We start from the raw sequence: 21,761 nt of genomic DNA on the forward strand, positions 1-21,761 counted from the left end.
AGGCAGTCTAGCCTGGAATACAGACATTAAAAACAGGGTGAATTTCTGGACAGTAGTTCTTCAAAATCATTACATCAAAAGCATAAATGATATCAGTGCCTTCAGGCAGGGGGGATAGCAAATAATCACTTGGCCCATTGAAAAGAACATGGGCCTGGGAATCAGGGATCCTGGGTTCTAATCCCAGCTTGGCCATGTACCTATGTGACCTTGGGAAAGTCACTTAACTTTTCTGTGCCTCAGTTCCCTCATCTACAAAATGGAGATTCAATACCTATTCTCCCTCCTATTCGGCCTCTGAACCCCATTTGGAGCCTGATTATCTTGTATCTACCCCAGCACTTAATACAGTGCTTGGCACACAGTAAGCACTTAAATATAACAAATATTATTTATAAGGGTCAATTGATAAGGGTACACAATGAGGAAAGGACTGTTGCTCACATATCAGCTGCACTGATAAAATCCTATTAACAATTCCAACATTTTGACCCCAAACTACAGCCAGGTGTGTTATGCAATGAGAAAATTTAGATCTTAGAACATTTTACAACTTGATTTTACTAAACTCTTTCTATTTTAAGTGGCAAATTTCAGCTCACTGTGGGCAGGGGATGTGTCTACCAACTCTGTTATACTGTTATATGGTGCTCTCCAAAGATCCATGGTCATGGGTTTGAATCCCAGCTCCGCCACATGTCTGCTGTGTGACACTGGGCAAGTCACTTAACTTCTCTGAGCCTCAGTTCTCTCATCTGTAAAATGGGGATTAAGACTTGAACTCCACATGGGCAACCTGATCACCTTGTATCCCCCAGCACTTAGAACAGTGCTTTGCACATAGTAAGCACTTAACAAATGCCATCATTAAATTAAATTAATCTTATTACAGTGCTCTGCACACAGTAAGCACTCTATGAATATTATTGATTGATTGACTGATTAGCAGAAATTTTCTGACTTCTAGCTGATTCTTGCTAGGTATTTCTTTACAGACCTAGTATGTAGAGGGAATGTAGAACCTAAGTGTCTCACCTCTTTCAGAACATCTAAACAGACAGTTCAAGGTAACTATTCAAGGATTTCAGTAGAGGGTAACCATGGCTGAAATACACATTCCATGCCTCATTAGTGAAATGCTCCTAGATTAATGAAATTCTGAATTTTCAAACTACATCTGGTAGTGCCCAAAGGAGAGGGACTATCACTCCGACGAAATACTCCACAGGACATTTTAGTTCTTACAGGTACTCAAAAATTTCAAATGATAGTCTTGTAATAGAAACACAGTTAGCAGTTTGGTCTAGTGGATAAAACACAGGCCTGGGAGCCAGAAGAACCTGGGTTTTAATCCTGGCTCCACCTGCTTTGGGGACTTGGGCAAGTCACTTCACTTCTCTGTGCCTCAGTTATGTCATTGGTGAAAGGGGGATTAAGACTGTGAGCCCCATATGGGACATGGACTGCGTCCAACTTGATTACTTTGTATCTAGCCCAGTGCTCAGAATAGTGCCTGGCACACAGTAAGTGCTTAACAAATACCATAAAGAAAAATCCCACAAATAAACAGCCTTTCAAGCCATTCCAGATGGCCAGTACACACACAGACATGCACACACAAATGTAGCAGACCCACAGCCTTGCAATGCCTGAAATCCACCTTGGAGAAGCCCCCAGTGAATGAGGCACTCTTCCATGGCCCTTAAGGCTGGAGATTTGGGAAGATCAGAGGTGCCTTAGCAAGGCCCTGGTCGGATCTTCTTTTTCTGTTGTCAAGCTTAGTTGTGTGCTTCCTCTTTTTTCCTCTCTCGCTCTCTTTCATAGTACATTTTTTCATTTAAATTGATATACATTATCAAAGATTCTTAAATAAGGGTAAGATTAGGGAGGAGCATGGCATGGCTGTTGTGAAGTTCACTGGACTGGAAAACAGATTCCTTACCTGTAAAGCCAGCCGGACAATGTTGGAGGTATAAGTTAGCATGCAGTGTAAAGTGTCAAGCAGAGAAAGCAGCAGTGTATTTGCCGTCTTGATTCTGTTTTTATTGTCCGTATCCAGGTACGCTGCTGCAGCTTCAGTTAAGAGGTGACAGACGTGAGAGACCAGTCCTGAGGGAGCAAAAAATGACAAAATAAATCTCCAAATTCTGATACATAAAACGTGTTTGAAGACCAATCCATCAACCAATCAATAATATTCATTGAGCACCTACTGCACTAAGTGCTTTGGAGAGGACCAGAGAATTAGAAGACATAATCCCTGTCTTCAAGGACTTTATAATTTAGAAAGGGAGTAAGACACAAAATAAATTACAGATAGGAGAAGAGGAGAACAGAAATATGGATAAGAGAATCAAGAGGTGAGTAAGGATGGACAATGGCTCTATAAGTCCTGCTGTGAAGTAAGCAAGCGAGAGCCAGTTTGACAGGAAGGATGTGATTTTTCTCAGTAAAATGTATATCATTAATTAGCCTTACGGCTGTATGTACATATCTGTAATTTATTTATTTATATTAATGTCTGTCTCCCCCTCTAGACTCATGTGGTCAGGGACTTCTCCCCCTCTAGACTGTAAGCTCATGTGGTCAGGGACTGTGTCCATCATATTGTTATACTTTACTCTCCTAAGCTCTTAGTACAGTGCTGTGCACACAGTAAGCACTCAATAAATCCGATTGACTGAGTTGAATGCAACTAGCAACTGGTTAGCTAGGGCAAACAATCTCAGTAAATAATAGCTAGTGTGTAGGCCCTGAAGTCCACAAGCAGTTAGGGGCACAGACACCATTCTTTGTCTTTGTGGAGAAAGGGAGTGGGGAGGGGAAGGAGCTAGGCCATCCTGAGGCAGTGAGGCTGAGGGTGGGTGGGCACTAAGAGGTCTGGCTCCAATTTCACCTGCAAAACTGCTGGCAATTCTGGTCACCACATCTTAGGAAGGGCAGAACAGAGCTGAAAATCGCCAGAGAAGGGCAAGTAATGATCCTTTGAGAATCTTCTGAATGAGGACAGTCTCAAAAGATTAGGATGCTTCAGTCTGGAAAGGAGAGACTGAGAGGGGATGTGGTTGAAGTCTAATCTTCTCTGTGACTTGGTTTCTCATCTACAAAGGAAGGCGATAATACCTATCCATATCTAACCTACTGGGAATTAGTGAGGAATTGCTATCATCAATCGTATTTATTGAGCGCTTACTATGTGCAGAGCACTGGACTAAGCGCTTGGGAAGTACAAATTGGCAACATATAGAGACAGTCCCTACCCAACAGTGGGCTCACAGTCTAAAAGGGGGAGACAGAGAACAAAACCAAACATACTAACAAAATAAAATAAATAGAATAGATATGTACAAGTAAAATAAATAGAGTAATAAATATGTACAAACATATATACATATATACAGGTGCTGTGGGGAAGGGAAGGAGGTAAGATGGGGGGGATGGAGAGGGGGACGAGGGGGAGAGGAAGGAAGGGGCTCAGTCTGGGAAGGCCTCCTGGAGGAGGTGAGCTCTCAGTAGGGCCTTGATAGATACTACCTGGAAAAAAAAAGCTCAGAGAAGAGCTCTAGAATGTATTATTCTAAGAAATTAAAGTTTTGGTAGAACTATCATTATTTCCTTGGAAAAAGGGAGAGCAACCAAATAGTATTACACAAAACTTCCAAGAAAAAGGTTTTGATTTTTTTTTTCCATATCCCTGTCTGGCAAAGCCCAGCAGCTAGCCAAATTTAAAGAGCTCTTTTAAAAGATGTAACACCCACCATCCAGTACATTCAATATTAATATGTAAAGCTGTTCTCAGTTCATAGAATTGCATACTTATTACTTTTTCCACAATGGCTTGAGTTACAAACCAAGTGCCAGGCTAAAGTTTGAATGTCTTAGCTCTATTTCAACTAAGGACACACACTAAAAATAATTTCAAAAAATATTTACTCAATTTATTCACCTCTCTGGCTTTTCTAAAAACATTATTAGTAATTTTGAATGCAGCATTTAAAAAAGATACCATAACCTGGGGTACATTTGTGTAACATCACCACTGTCACCTAGGGGCTTCCCTTCTACCTCCAAACTTAGTAGCAGAGCCATGCAAGACAAAACTGATGATCTTTGTTATAACGAATGATATATTTAATTTAAACACCCTCACAAAGACAGGTATGTATCAAAGGGCAAGAGCCAGCAGGAGATGCCTAAGTACAATCTATTCCTACTCCTATTGTTAAATATTTCCCCACTAGTCACGACATCAGTTGAATGAGTCATTTGGCGTAATTTCATATACCCTCAACAATCAAGACAAACAAACAATCCCTCTGCTTGATGGGCAAAGCTGGCAAAAGCCTCTCTGGGAGACATCTCTTCTAGACTGTGAGTCCGTTGTTGGGTAGGGACCGTCTCTATATGTTGCCAACTTGTACTTCCCAAGCGCTTAGTACAGTGCTCTGCACATAGTAAGCGCTCAGTAAATACAATTGAATGAATGAATGAAAATGCAATTTAATACCCATGAGCTATACACCCGGGTAAGCATATTCGTCCTGCGTGCTCAGCAATTTTAGATTGTAAAGCAAAGAAAGAGTCCAGAATCAGAGTTCTGGAAGAGAGCTCCAGTGCTCCACTGTGCTTAGTTAATTGTGATATTTATTAAACACCTACTAACACCGAGCAATAAGGCAGATAGAAACATAACAGATCACACACGTAAGTACCTGCCCCATCTGAGGTTCATAACAGATGCAAGGGTAGACAGATAATAATGGGTGGCAACAACAAGAAGCAGGAGTTAAAAAGCTACGAGAATGTCAAGACAAGCAAACAGAAGAGATCTTGGAGATGTGGTCCTCAGAATTTCCCAGGCTTCAAAAGGCTGTAAAAGTCATCTTCCCCTATCCTGGGCCACTGGGAGAGCTGATGAGGAGGCCCCTGCTGACCTTGGAGCCCAGGTATTAAAGGGTCTTGGGACCAAGCGTGACTCAGTGGCTGCCCACCCCCTTCCATGCAAAGATGGGGGCTTCCAGCCCAGGTGTCCTGCAGCATTAGAGGAAACTGGTCTGTGATTATGGGACTCCAAGAAGGACAACACTTACTGCTTCCTGGCAATGGGTATCATGGGATGCCCATTTCATGCCTTTCCCCAGGGAAAGGCAGGAAATTCTCCCAAATGGTGTTCCATTACCTGGAGTGAGGCTATTTTTTTAAATTACTGTTCACATTTCATTCAGTCATTCATTCGTACTTATTGAGTGCTTACTGTGTGCAGAGCACTCTACTAAGCTCTTGGGAAGTGCAAATCGGCAACATACAGAGATGATTCCTACCCAACAATGGGCTCACAGTCTGGGGTGGGGGGACCCTGTCCTCCCCCTGACTCTCCCATCACTGTAAACAGCACCATCATCCTTTCTGTCTCGCAAGCCCAAAACCTTGGCGTTATCAAATCATCGCTCTCATTCAACCCACATATCAATCTGTCACCAAATCCTGTCAGTTCGACCTTAATGACATCACTAAATATCTGCCCTTCCTCTCCATTCCAACTGCTACCGCATTATTCCAAGTATTTATCTTATCCTGAGACTTGATTACTGCATCAGCCTCCTTGCTGACCTTCCTGCCTCCTGTCTCTTCCCGACTTCAGTCCATACTTCACTCTGCTGCCCAGATCATTTTTTTGTACAAAACTGTCCAGCCCATGTTTCTCCACTCCTCAAGAAGCTCTGTGGTTGCCCATCCACTTCCACATCAGCTGGAGACTGCTTATCATAGTCTTTAAAGCCCTCAATCACCTTGCCCCCTCCCACCATAATTCCCTGATTTCCTATTACACCCACACACATCACTCCGCTAATGCCAACCTACTCACTATACCTAGCTCTCACTTATCTCATTGTCAAAACCTTGCCCACATCCTCCCTCTGGCCTGGAACAACCTCCCTTTTCATATCCGACACCCCACCTCCAAAGCCTTATTAAAAGCACATCTCCTCCAAGAGGCCTTCCATGACTAAGCCCTCATTTCCTCTTCCTCCACACTCACTTCTGTGTCATACTGGCACTTCAGTTCACACCCTTTAATCACCCCTTCCTCAGCCCCAGAGCACTATATATATATATATATATATATCTGTATATATATATATATATCTATCTGTAAGTTATTTATTTATATTAGTGTCTTTCTCAACTGTAAGCTCTTTTTTTAATGGTATTTGTTAAGCGCTTACTATGAGTCAGTCAGTCAATTGTATGTATTAACCGCTTACTGTGTGCAGAGCACTGTACTAAGCGCCTGGGAGAGTACAATATAACAGACATATTCCCTGCCCGTAATGAGCTTACAGTCTAGAGGGGAGCAGGCACTGTACTAAGCGCTGGGGTAGATGCAAGATAATCAGGTACCACAAGGAGCTCACATTCTAAGTAGGAGCAAGCGCAGATAGTGAATCCCTATTTTACAGATTAGGTAACTGAGGTATAGAGAAGTTAGGAGTTGCCCAAAGTCACAAAGCTGAAAAATAGCAGAGTCAAGATTAGAACCGAGGTCCTCTCACTCCCAGGCTCGTGCTCTTTCCACTAGAACTCGCTGCTTCTCCATGCCCCTGTGGGAAGGAATGGGTCTACCAACTCTGTTACACTGTACTCTCCCAAGTGTTTAGTATAGTGCTCTGCAAACCGTAAGTGCTCAATAAATATGATTGAGTGATTAAGTGGGGCTCCTGAAGACTTTGGGCACTGTACAACCTCATTTGAAAACTTGGTTGGCCACATCATTTTTTTAAGATGTGACAATGATGGGAGTCAATTTCAAGAGGAGTCCAAGAGCTGTTTTCTCATGACCCAGTGAGTCCTTCCCATTCAGGGCTGGAAATGGGACCCGGGAGTCTCTGGACTCCCTTTGCAGCCATGAACATGAGGTGGGAAGGGAGTCCAAATAGCCAGTTTACTACTTGGGTTTCATGGTTGCAACAGAGTCAGGTGATATCTAGGTTTCATCTCTGATTCTGGGATGTTCATTATGGTTTTCAGTCAGAACCCTGGAACAGATTCACATATCCAGGCCTGCCCTGACAACAGTCCAGTGTGGCAGTGTGCTTCCTCATTCATTAGTGGGTAACAGAGAGTGAAAAGGATAAATAGAAAATCCACCCTTTCCTCTCCATCCAAACTGCTGCCACGGTAATACAATCACATCCTATCCTGCCTGGATTACTGCATCAGGCTCCTTGCTGGCCTTCCAGCCTCTTGCCTCTCCCCCACTCCATCCATACTTTGTTGCCTGGATCATTTCTCTACAAAAATGACACCACACTCCTCAAAAAAACTCCAGTGGTTGCCCATCCACCTCTGCATCAAACAAAAACTCCTCACCATTGGTTTTAAAGCACTCAATCACCTTGCCCTCACCTACCTCACTTCTCTCCTACTATAACCCAGCCCGCACACTTGGCTTCTCTAATGTTAACCTTCTCACTGTGTCTCGATCTCACCTATCCCACCATCTACCCCTCTCCCAAGTCCAGCCTCTGGCCTGGAACACACTATCTCCTCAAATCTGACAGACAATTACTCTCCCACTGCTTCAAAGCCTTACTGAAGGTACATCTCCTACAGGAGGCCTTCCGTGACTAAGCTCCCCCCGCCTTCTCCCACTCCCTTCTGCATCACCCTGACTTAGTTTATTCTCCCCCTTTCCAAGCCCCACAGTACTTAAGTACATATCTGTAATTAATTTACATTAATGCCTGTCTCTCCCTGTCTCGCTCATAAGCTCACTGTGGGCAGGGAATGTGTCTGTTTGTTGTTGTATTGCATTCTCCCAAGTGCTTAGTACAGTACTCTTGCACGCAGTAAGTGCTAAATAAATACGACAATGAATGAACGAAAAGACATTACTAGAGAGACAGGATCAGAAGAATGAATAGCAAAGGAAGAAAGCTGAGCATTTTCTAGTTTTCCCTACCTGGCAGGTTTCTGGTTTCTAAGGGTGACACATGTTACTCCCAAGATGGGTTAAAATCTCCCTTCTATACCAACCCCCAAGCCCCACCCCAGCAAATAAAATAGAAGACAATCATGTCAAGACTGATTTGTCAGAATCGGAATGTGAGTTAACTGGAGAACATCTGGATTGAAAAACACCCTGTCAGATCTTCTCCTTCACTGGATTCCCTCTTTCAGAAATAATGGGACCTCAGTATTTCTTGTGGCTAAATATTCTTACAGATTTGAAGCATTGTTATGGTCACCTTTAACACAAGGTAGCAGAAAAAAGAACACGGAGGTTCACGTAATTAAATTTCCTGATTCTCCAAAATCTCTGACGACTCCATGTCATTCCTTTAACACAACATACTGTACATTTCTCCACTGACCTGCTTCATAATAAATCCCTACTACCTTCATCACTGATGCTTGTACCCTGTCCTTTCAACTATGAATCACAAAACCCCCTTTTACCGGTTTTCATTAGGCCTTTCTGTGTCACAGTGAGGTATTATCATCTGTTTTTCATTCTGAAGAAAATATATGAATAGCATGAATATGGATTATGCCATATTTCACATCATATTTGTAAAATTCAATTTTAAATATAGCACGCTATTTGTTGTTTACGAGATATCCTAACAGCAAATGGATAACTACTTTGTTGAAAGGACATTTTTAAGACTTTGAAGAATGAAGAATCCCAGTTCCAAGCACCTCACAACCTGGCCTCACGATCCTGCCAAAAAACCAGTGGATGCTAAACCAAGCAATCTCTGTTATTTACTGGTTGTTTACTTAAGTAGTCCTCAGGGGACCAATACTCAGGGGTCCATGTATTCTAACTGATTCCAGCATTATTCCTCTATATCTGAGATTCCCATATCATCATCATCATCATCATCAATCGTATTTATTGAGCGCTTACTATGTGCAGAGCACTGGACTAAGCGCTTGGGAAGTACAAATTGGCAACATATAGAGACAGTCCCTACCCAACAGTGGGCTCACAGTCTAAAAGGGGGAGACAGAGAACAAAACCAAACATACTAACAAAATAAAATAAATAGAATAGATATGTACAAGTAAAATAAATAAATAAATAAATAAATAGAGTAATAAATACATACAAACATATATACATATATACAGGTGCTGTGGGGAAGGGAAGGAGGTAAGATGGGGGGATGGAGAGGGGGACGAGGGGGAGAGGAAGGAAGGGGCTTAGTCTGGGAAGGCCTCCTGGAGGAGGTGAGCTCTCAGTATATCATGTTCTCAGCCAGATTCTACAGTTTTCCCAGTAATGAAAATGTACTGTCAGACAATATAGCAATCTGGCAGAGAAAAGCTCTGTAGGACCTCCCCTCCCAATCAGCCGTACACCAAAGGTGAGTGAGAATTTATTCTCTTCTTTCAGGAATATATTCAGGCATCCAGCCCATGAACAACTGATGCTTGGAATTTTCCTTTCAGTGAGGAACGGTCTTGCCCTTATACTTTCCTTGTCAAGGGAGCCCTTCCTCAGAATTCAAATGAGGCATGCTCCTCCCTTTACTTAGATGAGGACCGTGGTCGGTGAAATCTTGGTTCTTCTGCTTCGGCTTCTTTAAAGGTCTCAGTTCTTTACTAAGGTGTACACTCTCAATTTTGATATGGAATTTACCAGTTTGTCCCCACTCTCACTACCCGATATCAGTAGGCATGGGAACCAAACTATGGTTGGTCAATTCAAAGGCATGGAAGAGAAGCAGCGTGGGTCAGTGGAAAGAGCACGGGTTTGGGAGTCAGAGGTCATGGGTTCAAATCCCTGCTCCACCGCTTGTCAGCTGTGTGACTTTGGGCAAGTCACTTAACCAGCGCTTAGAACAGTGCTTTACACACAGTAAGCGCTTAAATGCCATCATTATTATTAACTTCTCTGTGCCTCAGTTACCTCATCTGTAAAATGGGAATTAAGACTATGAGTCCCACGTGGGACAACCTGATCACCTTGTAACCTCCCTAGCGCTTAGAACAGTGCTTTGCACATAGTAAGTGCTTAACAGATGCCATTATTCTTATTATTATTATTGTTATTATTAAAGAATATACCTTTCAAATGAGCAGAGAAAAACATTCCTTCCCAGGACCTTTGAGGCTAAATGAGTACAATAATAACAGTAACACCAATAATAATAACAACACCTGTTAAACACTTACTATGCAGCAAGCACTGTACTAAGTACTGGGGAAGATACAAGATCATCGTGTCAGACACAGCCCCTGTCCCACCCAAGGCTCACAGACTAAGTAGAAGAGAGAACTGGTTTGTAATTCCCATTTTACAGATGAGGAAACTGAGGCACACTCAATTGTATTTATTGAGCACTCACTGTGTGCAGGGCACTGTACTAAGCACTTGGGAAGGATAACCCAACAATATAACAAACTCTCTGCCCACAAGGAGCTTAGAGAAGCTTAGTGACTTGCCCAAGGCAACAAGCAGTTAAGTGACAGATTGCTCAGACCTCCCTGATATTATTGCGGATTTTAAACAATTAATTTCTCACTCACCTTCTGTGTATATACATTTATAAACAGTTGTTTCGTCTTCGAAGATGATGCTGACGGCTGAGAGTGGCTGAAAGGACTGCTGTGCTACATACTTTCTTCTGTGTTGTTCTCCCGTGAGGACTGTGCTAAAAAGTTTGTCTCATACATCCCGTTCATTTTCAACCTCAGCTCTCGCTCTATTCACTACTGCATCACTAGGTTAAAGATTACCTGGAATATTCCTTCTTGGGAGCTAGTTTGGAGAATGGCAATGGTTAGGACAACTTCTCTAGCCCCTCCTCATTTGTGGTGCTATCCCACTGCCAGAAGAACACTGGCTGAATTATTTTTCCAGCAGTGGTTATGATTTGCACTGAGCAGCTCCATTCTCTCGCCCGATCTACCGGTGACCAATAATAGTCTTTGCTAGGGGATCGATTAGAACTACAGGTGCAGTTTGGAGCCGTGAAATAGAATATGCCCGTGCCCCTTTGAAGCGCAGCTTTAATTTACAACCAGTACTTTCTCTAAGGGGACCTGCACTTAATGATAAGCTCTCTGTCACACAAAGCCCAGACTCTGATGGCAAACTTATCGGTATCTATAAGCAAGCAGGGGATTTACCTGCACAGGCTCTTCATCAAAAACACTGAGGAATGCCACAGAATTTCAAAGATGCCAACGTTACCATCATTTTCAGAAAGAAATAGGTGTGAAGGCTGACTGTGGATACTATTTGTAGCCACATTCTATAGCCTCTACTCCATCAAAATCATTCTAGACCTCTCGGCTGCCTCGTGGCTCAGTGGAAAGAGCCCGGGCTTTGGAGTCAGAGGTCATGGGTTCAAATCCCAGCTCCGCCAACTGTCAGCTGTGTGACTTTGGGCAAGTCACTTAACGTATCTGTGCCTCAGTTACCTCATCTGTAAAATGGGGATTAAAACTGTGAGCCCCCCGTGGGACAACCTGATCACCTTGTAACTTCCCCAGCACTTAGAACAGTGCTTTGCACATAGTAAGTGCTTAACAAATACCATTATTATTATTATTATTCAACCACTGTGGACCACCTCCTTCTCCTTGAAACTTCATCCAACCTTGGCTTCACTGACACTGTCCTCTCTTGGTTCTCCGGTCACTCTAATCACCCCTTCTCAGTTTCTTTCACAGGCTCCTCCTCTACCTCCCACCCTCTAATTTTGGGAATACTTCAAGGCTCAGTTCTGGGTCCCCTTCTATTCACCATCTACACCCATTCTCTTGGAGAACCCATTCACTGCCATAGTTACAGCTATCTTCATTACACAGATGATTTCCAAATCTACCTTTTCCCTTCTCTGCAGCCTCGCATTTCCTACTGCCTTCAGGACATCTTTACCTGCATGACCCACGAACACCTCAAACGTGTCCAAACCCTACACTCCCCTGACCTTCCCAACACTGTAGACAATACTAACATCCCCCCATCCCACAAGCCCACAATCTTGGCATTATCCTTGACTCATATCTCATTCAACCCACACATTTCATCCGTCAGTAAATCCTGTCGATTCTACCTTTAAAATATCACTAAAATCTGCCCTTTCTTCTCCATCCAAATGGCTACCACATTATTCAAAGCACTTATCTTAGCCCACCTCGATAACCACATAGTGGAGAGAGCTCGGGCCTGAGAGTCAGTAGGTCATGGGTTCTAATGCTGGCTCCACCACTTGTTTGCTGTGTGACCTTGGATGAGTCACTTTACTTCTCTGGGCCTCAGTTACCTCACCTGGCAATTGAGACTATGAGTCCCACATGGGATAGAGACTGTGTCCACCTCAATTTGCTTGTATCCGCCCCAGCGCTTAGTACAGTTCTTGGCACATAGTAAGTACTTCACAAATGCCATCATCATTTACCTGCCTCCTCGCTGACCTCCCTGCCTCCCGTCTCTCCCCACTCCAGTCTAAACCTCACAACGCTGGGCAGATCATTTTCTTTAAAAAAAGAAAAAAATTCAGTCCAAGCCTCCCCACTCAAGAAACTCCAGTGGCTCCTTATCTACCTCTGCACCAAACAGAAATGAACCATCAACTTTAAAGCACTCAATGAGTGTGTCCCCTCCTACCCTACCTCAGTGACTTTCTACTTTCTGCTTCAATGAGAGAAGCAGCGTGGCTCAGTGGGAAAAGCCCGGGCTTGGGAACCAGAGGTCAGGGGATCTAATCCCGGCTCTGTCACTTGTCAGCTGTGTGACTCTGAGCAAGTCACAACTTCTCTGGGCTTCAGTTACCTCATCTGTAAAATGGGGAATAAGATTGTGAGACCCACGTGGAACAACCCGATCACCTGGTATCACTCCCAGAGCTTAGAACAGTGCTTTGCACATAGTAAGTGCTTAACAAATGCCATCATTATTATATTATTATTACTACAGTCTGGCCAAGAACACTTCACTCCTCTTGGTGCCATCTCATTCACTATACCTCATTCTACTCTATCTCGCTGCCGACCCGGATTATCTTTGTCCAGAAATGCTCTGGGCATATTACTCCCCTCCTCAAAAATCTCCAGTGGCTACCAATCAATCTGCGCATCAGGCAGAAACTCCTCACCCTGGGCTTCAAGGCTGTCCATCACCTCGCCCCCTCCTACCTCACCTCCCTTCTCTCCTTCTCCAGCCCAGCCCGCACCCTCCGCTCCTCTGTCGCTAATCTCCTCACTGTGCCTCGTTCTCGCCTGTCCCGCCATCGACCCCCGGCCCACGTCATCCCCCGGGCCTGGAATGCCCTCCCTCTGCCCATCCGCCAAGCTAGCTCTCTTCCTCCCTTCAAGGCCCTGCTGAGAGCTCACCTTCTCCATGAGGCCTTCCCAAGACTGAGCCCCTTCCTTCCTCTCCCCCTCGTCCCCCTCTCCATCCCCCCCATCTTACCTCCTTCCCTTCCCCACAGCACCTGTATAGATGTATATATGTTTGTACATATTTATGACTCTATTTATTTATTTATTTATTTTACTTGTACATATCTATTCTGTTTATTTTATTTTGTTAGTATGTTTGGTTTTGTTCTCTGTCTCCCCCTTTTAGACTGTGAGCCCACTGTTGGGTAGGGACTGTCTCTATATGTTGCCAATTTGTACTTCCCAAGTGCTTAGTACAGTGCTCTGCACATAGTAAGCGCTCAATAAATATGATTGATTGATTGATTGACCCCTTTCCCACGCCCTTCCTCTGGCCTGGAATTCCCTCCCACTCCACATACACCAAATCATCACTCACCCAACCTTCAAAGCCTCATCAAGGCCACATCTCTTCCAAGAGGCCTTCCCTGATTAAGCCCTCTCTTCCCCAACTCCCTTTCCCTACTGAATCATCCATGAGAAGCAGCGTGGCTCAGTGGAAAGAGCCCCGGCTTTGGAGTCAGAGGTCAGGGGTTCAAATCCTGGCTCCGCCAATTGTCAGCTGTGTGACTTTGGGCAAGTCACTTCACTTCTCTGTGCCTCAGTCACCTCATCTGTAAAATGGGGATTAAGACTGTTAGCCCTCCCGTGGGACAACCTGATCACCTTGGAACCTCCCCAGCGCTTAGAACAGTGCTTTGCACATAGTAAGTGCTTAATAAAAAATGCCATTATTCTTATTATTATACACTTGGATCTGTACCCTTGGAGCACTTGATAGTCTCCCCACCCTCAGGCCCATAGCACTCATCTGTAATTTATTTATTTACTTAATGTCTGTCTTCCTCTAGACTGTAAGCTCACTGTGGTCAGGGAATGTGTCTACCAACTCCACTGTACTATATTCTCCCAAGAGCTCTGTACCAAATGCTCAATAAATACCACTGAGGGATTGATTGATCTCACAGTTCTCAATCGCTGGAAAAAAAAATCTTACCTAGAGTGCTTCTTGGCCCAATAATGAAATACATCAACATTAATAATAATAATAATAATAATGGTATTTGTTAAGCACTTACTATGTGCAAAGCACTGTTCTAAGTACTGGGGGGTTACAAGGTGATCAGGTTGTCCCACGGGGGGCTCACAGTCTTAATCCCCATTTTACAGATGAGGGAACTGAGGCCCAGAGAAGTGAAGTGACTTGCCCAAAGTCACATATCTGATAAGTGGCAGAGCGGAATTCAAACCCATGACCTCTGACTCCAAAGCCCGTGCCCTTTCTACTGAGCTACACTGCTAACCCCAGAATCACACTGTGGCTTTAGACCATGGTGTGCTACAGTGGGCATGCGGGCATGCTCTTACAGGCATGTCACATACAGAAGTACAGAAAACAGCAACAATCAATCAATCAATCGTATTTATTGAGCGCTTACTGTGTGCAGAGCACTGTACTAAGCGCTTGGGAAGTACAAGTTGGCAACATATAGAGACGGTCCCTACCCAACAGTGGGCTCACAGTCTAGAAGCCCTCTCCAGTTTTGGACACCATAAGTCTGCTCAGTTTTGGTAGCTAATGAACAAGTTCACAGGCATGAAATTTATCAAGAATCTTAAAACAAATCCACAATATGCATCATGATACTGTAATTGCAATGTGATAATAATATTATCATAACTAGTCATGTCAGAGGGGCCTAGTCAGATCCTTTTCTCCATTACTAATAGGAATGCCGAAAAGATGTTTTATGTAATGCATTCAATCTTGCTCATTCATTCACTCGTATTTATTGAGCGCCTACTGTGTGCAGTGCACTGTACTAAGCCCTTGGGAAGTACAAATCGGCAACATATAGAGACGGTCCCTACCCAACAACGGGCTCAAACCGTTCTGGAGAAGCAGCATGGTGTAATGGACAGAGCACAGGCTTGGGAGTCAGAAGGTCAAGAGTTCTAATCCCGGCTTCACCACTTGTCTGCTGTGTGACCCCGGGCAAGTCACTTAACTTCTCTGTGCCCTAATTACCTCATCTGTAAAATGAGGGTCGAGACAAGGAGCCCCACATGGGACAGGGACTGCTTCCAACCAGACTTGCTTGTATCTACCCCAGTACCTAGTATAGTACCTGGCACATAGTAAGCACTTAATATAATTATTATTATTATGATGCAGTTTTTGAGTATGCAACATGAAAAGTGGAAGACAGTGTAAGAGAATGCCCCCCATCCTCTGGGAAACTTCAAACTCAACAGACTTCAAATATAATGGACAAATAAGTATGAAATCCAGACCAGAAAGTCAGCCTGTTTTGTGGGAGACTGACAGTGAAGAAGAGTACTATTAAACTTCATATCATCAATCGTATTTATTGAGCGCTTACTGTGTGCAGAGCACTGTACTAATATATATATATATATATATATATATATATATATATATATATATATATATATATATATATATATATATATATATATATATATATATATTTTAGGATCTACAAAGCAGTCATCTACCTGGCCGAGAAACCTGGCCCTATCAGACATCACAGATTACTAACTGGACAGTTTCCTCAATGACAACTAAACAGTTGTCTTATTTAAAATCAAATGAAAATATGGGATCACATGCAATGAGGTCTTAGAACACAATCAGTCCGACAGGAGGGAAGAAATGATCGTCATGCTTCAGTGTCACTGGTGGGGCATGTGAAAAGAGAATGGACGACAAGATCCCCAAAACTCGCCTGAATGATTGTCTGCAAGGGGGGTGGAGAGGGAAAGAGGAAGGAGGAGGAAGGACAAAGGATTATAAGCAAGGTCAGAATAAATGAAAGGGTTGTTGGTTGCCAATATGCCTTTTCAGTCACACCTGGATAAATATTACCACAGTAGTAGCACTTCAACTCATTGTGGACAGGAAGTGTGTCTACCAACTCTGTTATAACGGGCTTGGAAAAAAAAAATCTTACCTAGAGTGCTTCTTGGCCCAATAATGAAATACATCAACATTAATAATAATAATAATGGTATTTGTTAAGCACTTACTATGTGCAAAGCACTGTTCTAAGTACTGGGGAGGTTACAAGGTGATCAGGTTGTCCCACAGGGGGGCGCACAGTCTTAATCCCCATTTTACAGATGAGAGAACTGAGGCCCAGAGAAGTGACTTGCCCAAAGTCACACAGCTGATAAGTGGCGGAGTCGGAATTCGAACCCATGACCTCTGACTCCAAAGTCCTTGCTCTTTCTACTGAGCCACACTGCTAACCCCAGAATCACACTGTGGCTTTAGACCATGGTGTGCTACAGTGGGCATGCTCTTAAAGGCGCATCAGATACAGAAGTACAGAAAATTACAGTATTATAATGCCTGTGTCTAACAGCAGCGTGGCCTTCTGCATAGCATACTGGCTTGGAAATCAGAAGGACTTGGGTTCTAATCCCGGCTCTGCCACTTGTCTGTTGTGTGACAAGTCACTTAACTTCTCTGTGCCTCAGTTATCTCATCTGTAAAATGGGGATTGAGACTGGGAGCCCTATGTGGGACAGGGACTGTGTCCAACATGATTATCTTGTCTCTACCTCAGTGCTTACTACAGTGTCTGGAACACAGTAAGTGCTTAACAAATACCACAATTATTCATTATTATTTCTCTCCCAAGTACTTTGTAGAGTGCTCTGCTCACAGTAAGTGCTCAATAAGTACTACTGATGGATCGACTGATTGAGCACTCACTTGGTGCAGTAGTGGGCAAGTGGGAAGTACAGAATAATGAAGCGACCAAGTTCCCTACGCACAAGGAGCTTACATTCTAATGGAAGAGACCCAGTAACGTCGTTTTGAGCACATATACCTGCCGTATACGAAAAATCCTGGATTATCTGCCTTTAAAAGCTGCATATAAATCTAGTTTTGCATTACTTTCTTTTCTCCCAAATGTGTAAGTACACTCAAACTTGGGAAGTCGCTTCTTGGATAAAATCTATTAAACTCAGATCCGAGCAATATGGCTGGATACTTAGTTAAACTATTTGTCATAAGCTGTCACAGCTCAATGCAGTGTTCAGAGGCTTTGAGGAAAGTTACCAGGCTAATTGCTATAGCCTGGGTCTCGGGAGTTTTTGGACTGAAAATGATAAGAAATGACAAAGCCTCAGTTTCCAAGACCCCTCAATGGATTTAAGAGCTGACTCTGAGGTAGAAATTGAAGGGTACTCACACAATTTCACAGCTAGTAAAGAATATGTGCACAGAAATCTATGTATCTGTTCTTGAAAGGTCATACACTCTTTCGTTGGAGAGAGATAAAAAACATTTATTATTTTCCAATTCTGGCCCTTTCACTTTGCTCTGGATCAGGTCTACAATAAAATCCCGCAAATACAGTAGTTCATTTTTAATGCTGTACTCCTTGAGAACTGTTTAAGCCATTCAGACCACAGAATCCACTATTTCAATAAATGCAATCTGGACCAGCCAATAAAGTTGATAAATGAGAGACTGTTTCCCCAAGACAAAGGCCTGAAAGTATAATTTCCGCTATTCAGAGATCATGATGTTTATAGACACACTGTGCACATATTGGGAAGTGCATTTATGAAATTCATTCTGATTGGCTTAAAAGCAAAAAATCAGTAACCTTCAAGCCAATCAACTAGGAGAGATTAATCGTGTAGCAATAGTTCCATTCTTCATGCTAACTCACATACTGAGATAACTGCCTATAAAATGACATCAGGAGTGATCCTGGGTCAGGACGACTAAACATCACGGCTCAACGCAAGCCAATAACTTCTACCTGTAATAATAAGACCTTTATCGGCCATTGGTCACCCAGAAATACAATACTAACGAAAAACCATCTTGGTGTCAATGCCTCCTATTTGAAAGTACTTATCTTTACTTGTATTTCTCAAAAATGATTTCAGCATTTACATGCTATGCAAGGCTGTGATTCTACCAGGATTCCTAACAGGGTGTTGTTCTGGAGATCTTGTTTGCCACAGATCTTCTGCCCTGGGGAAAATCTGCTGACGGGGGAGATCCCCAAGAAACCCCTAATCCATAAAAATAGAAAACCTCAAATTCTTCCTGTCTTTCCTTGCTCACACTTGCTTTCCTACAGGTTCATCAGTCTGGTGGTAACATTTTAAATTGCAAATCTCCAGGCAACTGATTGTTACGAATCTTGGGTTTTTCCATCTGGAGACAGTAAGGAAGTCCAGAACTAGGAGGAACCTAGTGACCAGAACTGGGGCCCTAGGAACAAAGGGCTCTTCCCAAAACTCCTTCTTCTCCCTCCTTATTTTCTCCTAGACAAGTGATATTTTTCCCCAGACTACTCTTCCAAAGGTGCATTGACCAGGGGCATAGTTCATGACAATTCATTAGCATGAATATTTATCTGGACAAGAAATGGGAAAAAAGCTATTAGCCCTGTTCTCTACATCTTTGGCCTTTTTGTGGAAGAATACTGTGGGCCAGAGGATTCCTGGGAGTCTGGAGGAGGGGGAGTGGGTCACTAGGGGAAAAAATTAGGGAACCACTCTCTTACGACACATACTTGGAAATGGCATCTGTTTATTAATATGCCACTCCCAAGTATGTGCATTCCAGCTTATTTCACAGAGAATGCAATGCTATATTACACATTCAACTCGAGGGAAAAACAAAATCAATAGGGAACAGATTTTATTTTCAAGTTTAGGACAGAAGTCGTGGAGAAAATAAATGACCAAAATCTGAGTTCCAGCCACTTAAAAGAAGTTGACTTTATAAAGCGACAGCTCACGTCAATATGGACATACAATGATAGTCATTAAGAAGAAGAAATGGCAAAAGATTATTTGCAAAAGGGCAAAAGTCAAGATTAAGCTTACACCATTTTATTGTAGTTTATCTCGAGCTCCCACAAGCATTAGATGCTATGTACTCAATGTTATATACAAAATAAAAATGATCATAGTCTTACCTCCTGTGTGCAGAGAATGTGTCCACAAACTCTGTTGTATTGAACCCTCCCAAATGCATAGTACAGTGCTCTGCACACAATAAGCACTCAGTAATTACCATTGATTGATTGGCATAATACATATACCTATGCAGTATTCTTCAGTACATATAGTGAGCATTCTAAGACTCTTTCAGTTTTATTTACTTTTCTGTTATGATCTCCTTAGGCCATCATCTCCCTTAAAAAAAAATTCACATAAATATAAATCATCTCAGTTCTAGAAAGGAGATAAGCAGTGCTTTAAAATTCAGTTCGATCCATGTGAAAATTATGAAGATGTTCCACTTATTCAATAAGGCCTCCAACAATATGATGCCTCTGACTTCTGAGTCACATTCAATGGGCTACTTTGAAGAAATCTGCCTGAAAAAAAGTATGCCTGAAAAAACTAAAGCTCTCCCTGCCTCAAAATGAATCTCCAACAACAACAAAACCATATTTTGGGTAATACACAGGAGAGCCTTGACATAATTTGTTTGGGTTGAATCTCAGGCCCCTTTCAGAGATTTATTAGGATCCCTTGTTGGAACTACTCAAGCAATCAATGGTAACTAATAAATTGTACTGCAATTTTACTTACAGAAACCGCTAAAACAGTCTTGAAATTACATTCACAAAACTCACCTGCCTGCTCAAATTCTGCCCAGCAAAATTATTCCCACCTTGATAGCTTAGTTATTAATGATCCTACTCCAATCTGCCCTTCCTTGGCTGGGGATTCATAAGTGCTCTTAACCAGGGAAAAAGCTGACAAACCATGTCTACCTTTAAATGGATACAGGAGAAAAACCTGTCGGGTTTCTCTGCTTCCTCAATAGGCCTGGGCGTTTTTTTTTTTTTAAACTTTCTACAGGTAACACCTGTTTGAATAACAACTATTATTCTAATACCATAATATTATAAAAATTCCAGGAACAAAGAGAAAAGAACAATGATTTCACAAATACCAATTTTTATGACAATGGACTTGCCTGGGTTTAACAAGTGGTTTTTTTCTTGAAAATGAATTCTAGGGTCTTGAAGAGTAAAGGGCATGTGTGTGTGTATATATATATATACATGGTTCATTCATTCAATCATATTTACTGAATGCTTACTATGTACAGAGCACTGTACTTATCCATCATATTCAAAGTGAGACACCACACTGATCCTGAAGTTCAATACTGAATTCCCGTGGGACTGAAAGGCCAAAATGAGACCAGAATACCAGCCACATGAGGTACACAAAAAGGCTATCCTGTGTTGTATTGTCAGATGAATAAAAAGTAAGACACACACAAAAAAGATGGAACTTCAAATAGTGCTTTTGTGGTCTGAATGTAAATTACGATGCCTTCAAAAATATAACAAGAGCCAAGGACCAACTTAGGGGGTTCGATATTCATTCATTCATTCAATCGTATTTATTGAGCGCTTATTGTGGGCAGAGCACTGTACTAAGCGCTTGGGAAGTACAAATTGACAACATATAGAGACAGTCCCTACCCAACTACAGGCTTACGGTCTCTTCTCATTGCTAACAGCTCCACCACTCATTTGCTGTGTGACTTTGGGCAAGTCACAACTTCTCTGTGCCTCAGTTATCTCATCTTTAAAATGGGGATTATGTCTGTGAGCTCCATGTGGGACATGGAATATGTCCAGTCTGATTAGCTTGTATACACATTCAGTACTGTGCCTGGCATATAGTAAGTGCTATACTTACCTGTTCACTTGTTTTGATGTCTGTCTCCCCGCTTCTAGACTGTAAGCCCAGTGTGGACAGGGATTGTGTCTATTGCTGAATTGTACTTTCCAAGTGCTTAGTACCATGCTCTGCACACAGTAAGCACTCAATAATTATGATTGAATGAATAAACAAATGTCATTTTTTAAAAAATGAAGAAAATGGAAGGCATTACTACAATGACTAGAATTGAAGTAACTGAAGGACAACCTAAATATGACAAGCTATCCCTGATTAAATCCGAACACCCCAAATCATATAATCTCACCAGCCCTGTCTAGAGCTTCTCTCTCTATTCCCATCCTCAGCATGTATATAAATATATATATATACTTAATTGTACACAGTTATTTATGATTTACTCTGTCAATATTTTCTGTTTTATAGGAATGCAAACTCCTTGTGAGCAGGGAATATATTTTTTCATTCAGTTGTACTTTTCTCAAATGCTCAGTATAATCTACTTAGCCCAGTGGATGCTCAATGCTCTACTAATATGATATTCTAAATGTTATATACAGTATATATCTCCTCCTTGCTAACCTCCCTGGCTCCTGTCTCTTCCACTCCCCAGGCTATACTTCACTCTGCTGTCTAGATCATATTTCTAC

The 21,761-nt window shown here is 42.4% G+C and overlaps 1 protein-coding gene across 1 annotated transcript in view; it reads right to left on the minus strand.

Moving 5' to 3' along the window:
* ULK4 (unc-51 like kinase 4) overlaps positions 1-21,761 on the minus strand; it is a 542,391-nt gene that overhangs the window by 172,648 nt on the left and 347,982 nt on the right. The window contains exon 33 of the mRNA XM_038768285.1: positions 1,943-2,109. Within this exon, the coding sequence (XP_038624213.1) occupies positions 1,943-2,109 (167 nt within the window). The remainder of the gene's footprint in view (positions 1-1,942; positions 2,110-21,761) is intronic.

This window comes from Tachyglossus aculeatus, chromosome 2 (assembly GCF_015852505.1).
Source record: "Tachyglossus aculeatus isolate mTacAcu1 chromosome 2, mTacAcu1.pri, whole genome shotgun sequence".
NCBI lineage: Eukaryota > Metazoa > Chordata > Mammalia > Monotremata > Tachyglossidae > Tachyglossus > Tachyglossus aculeatus.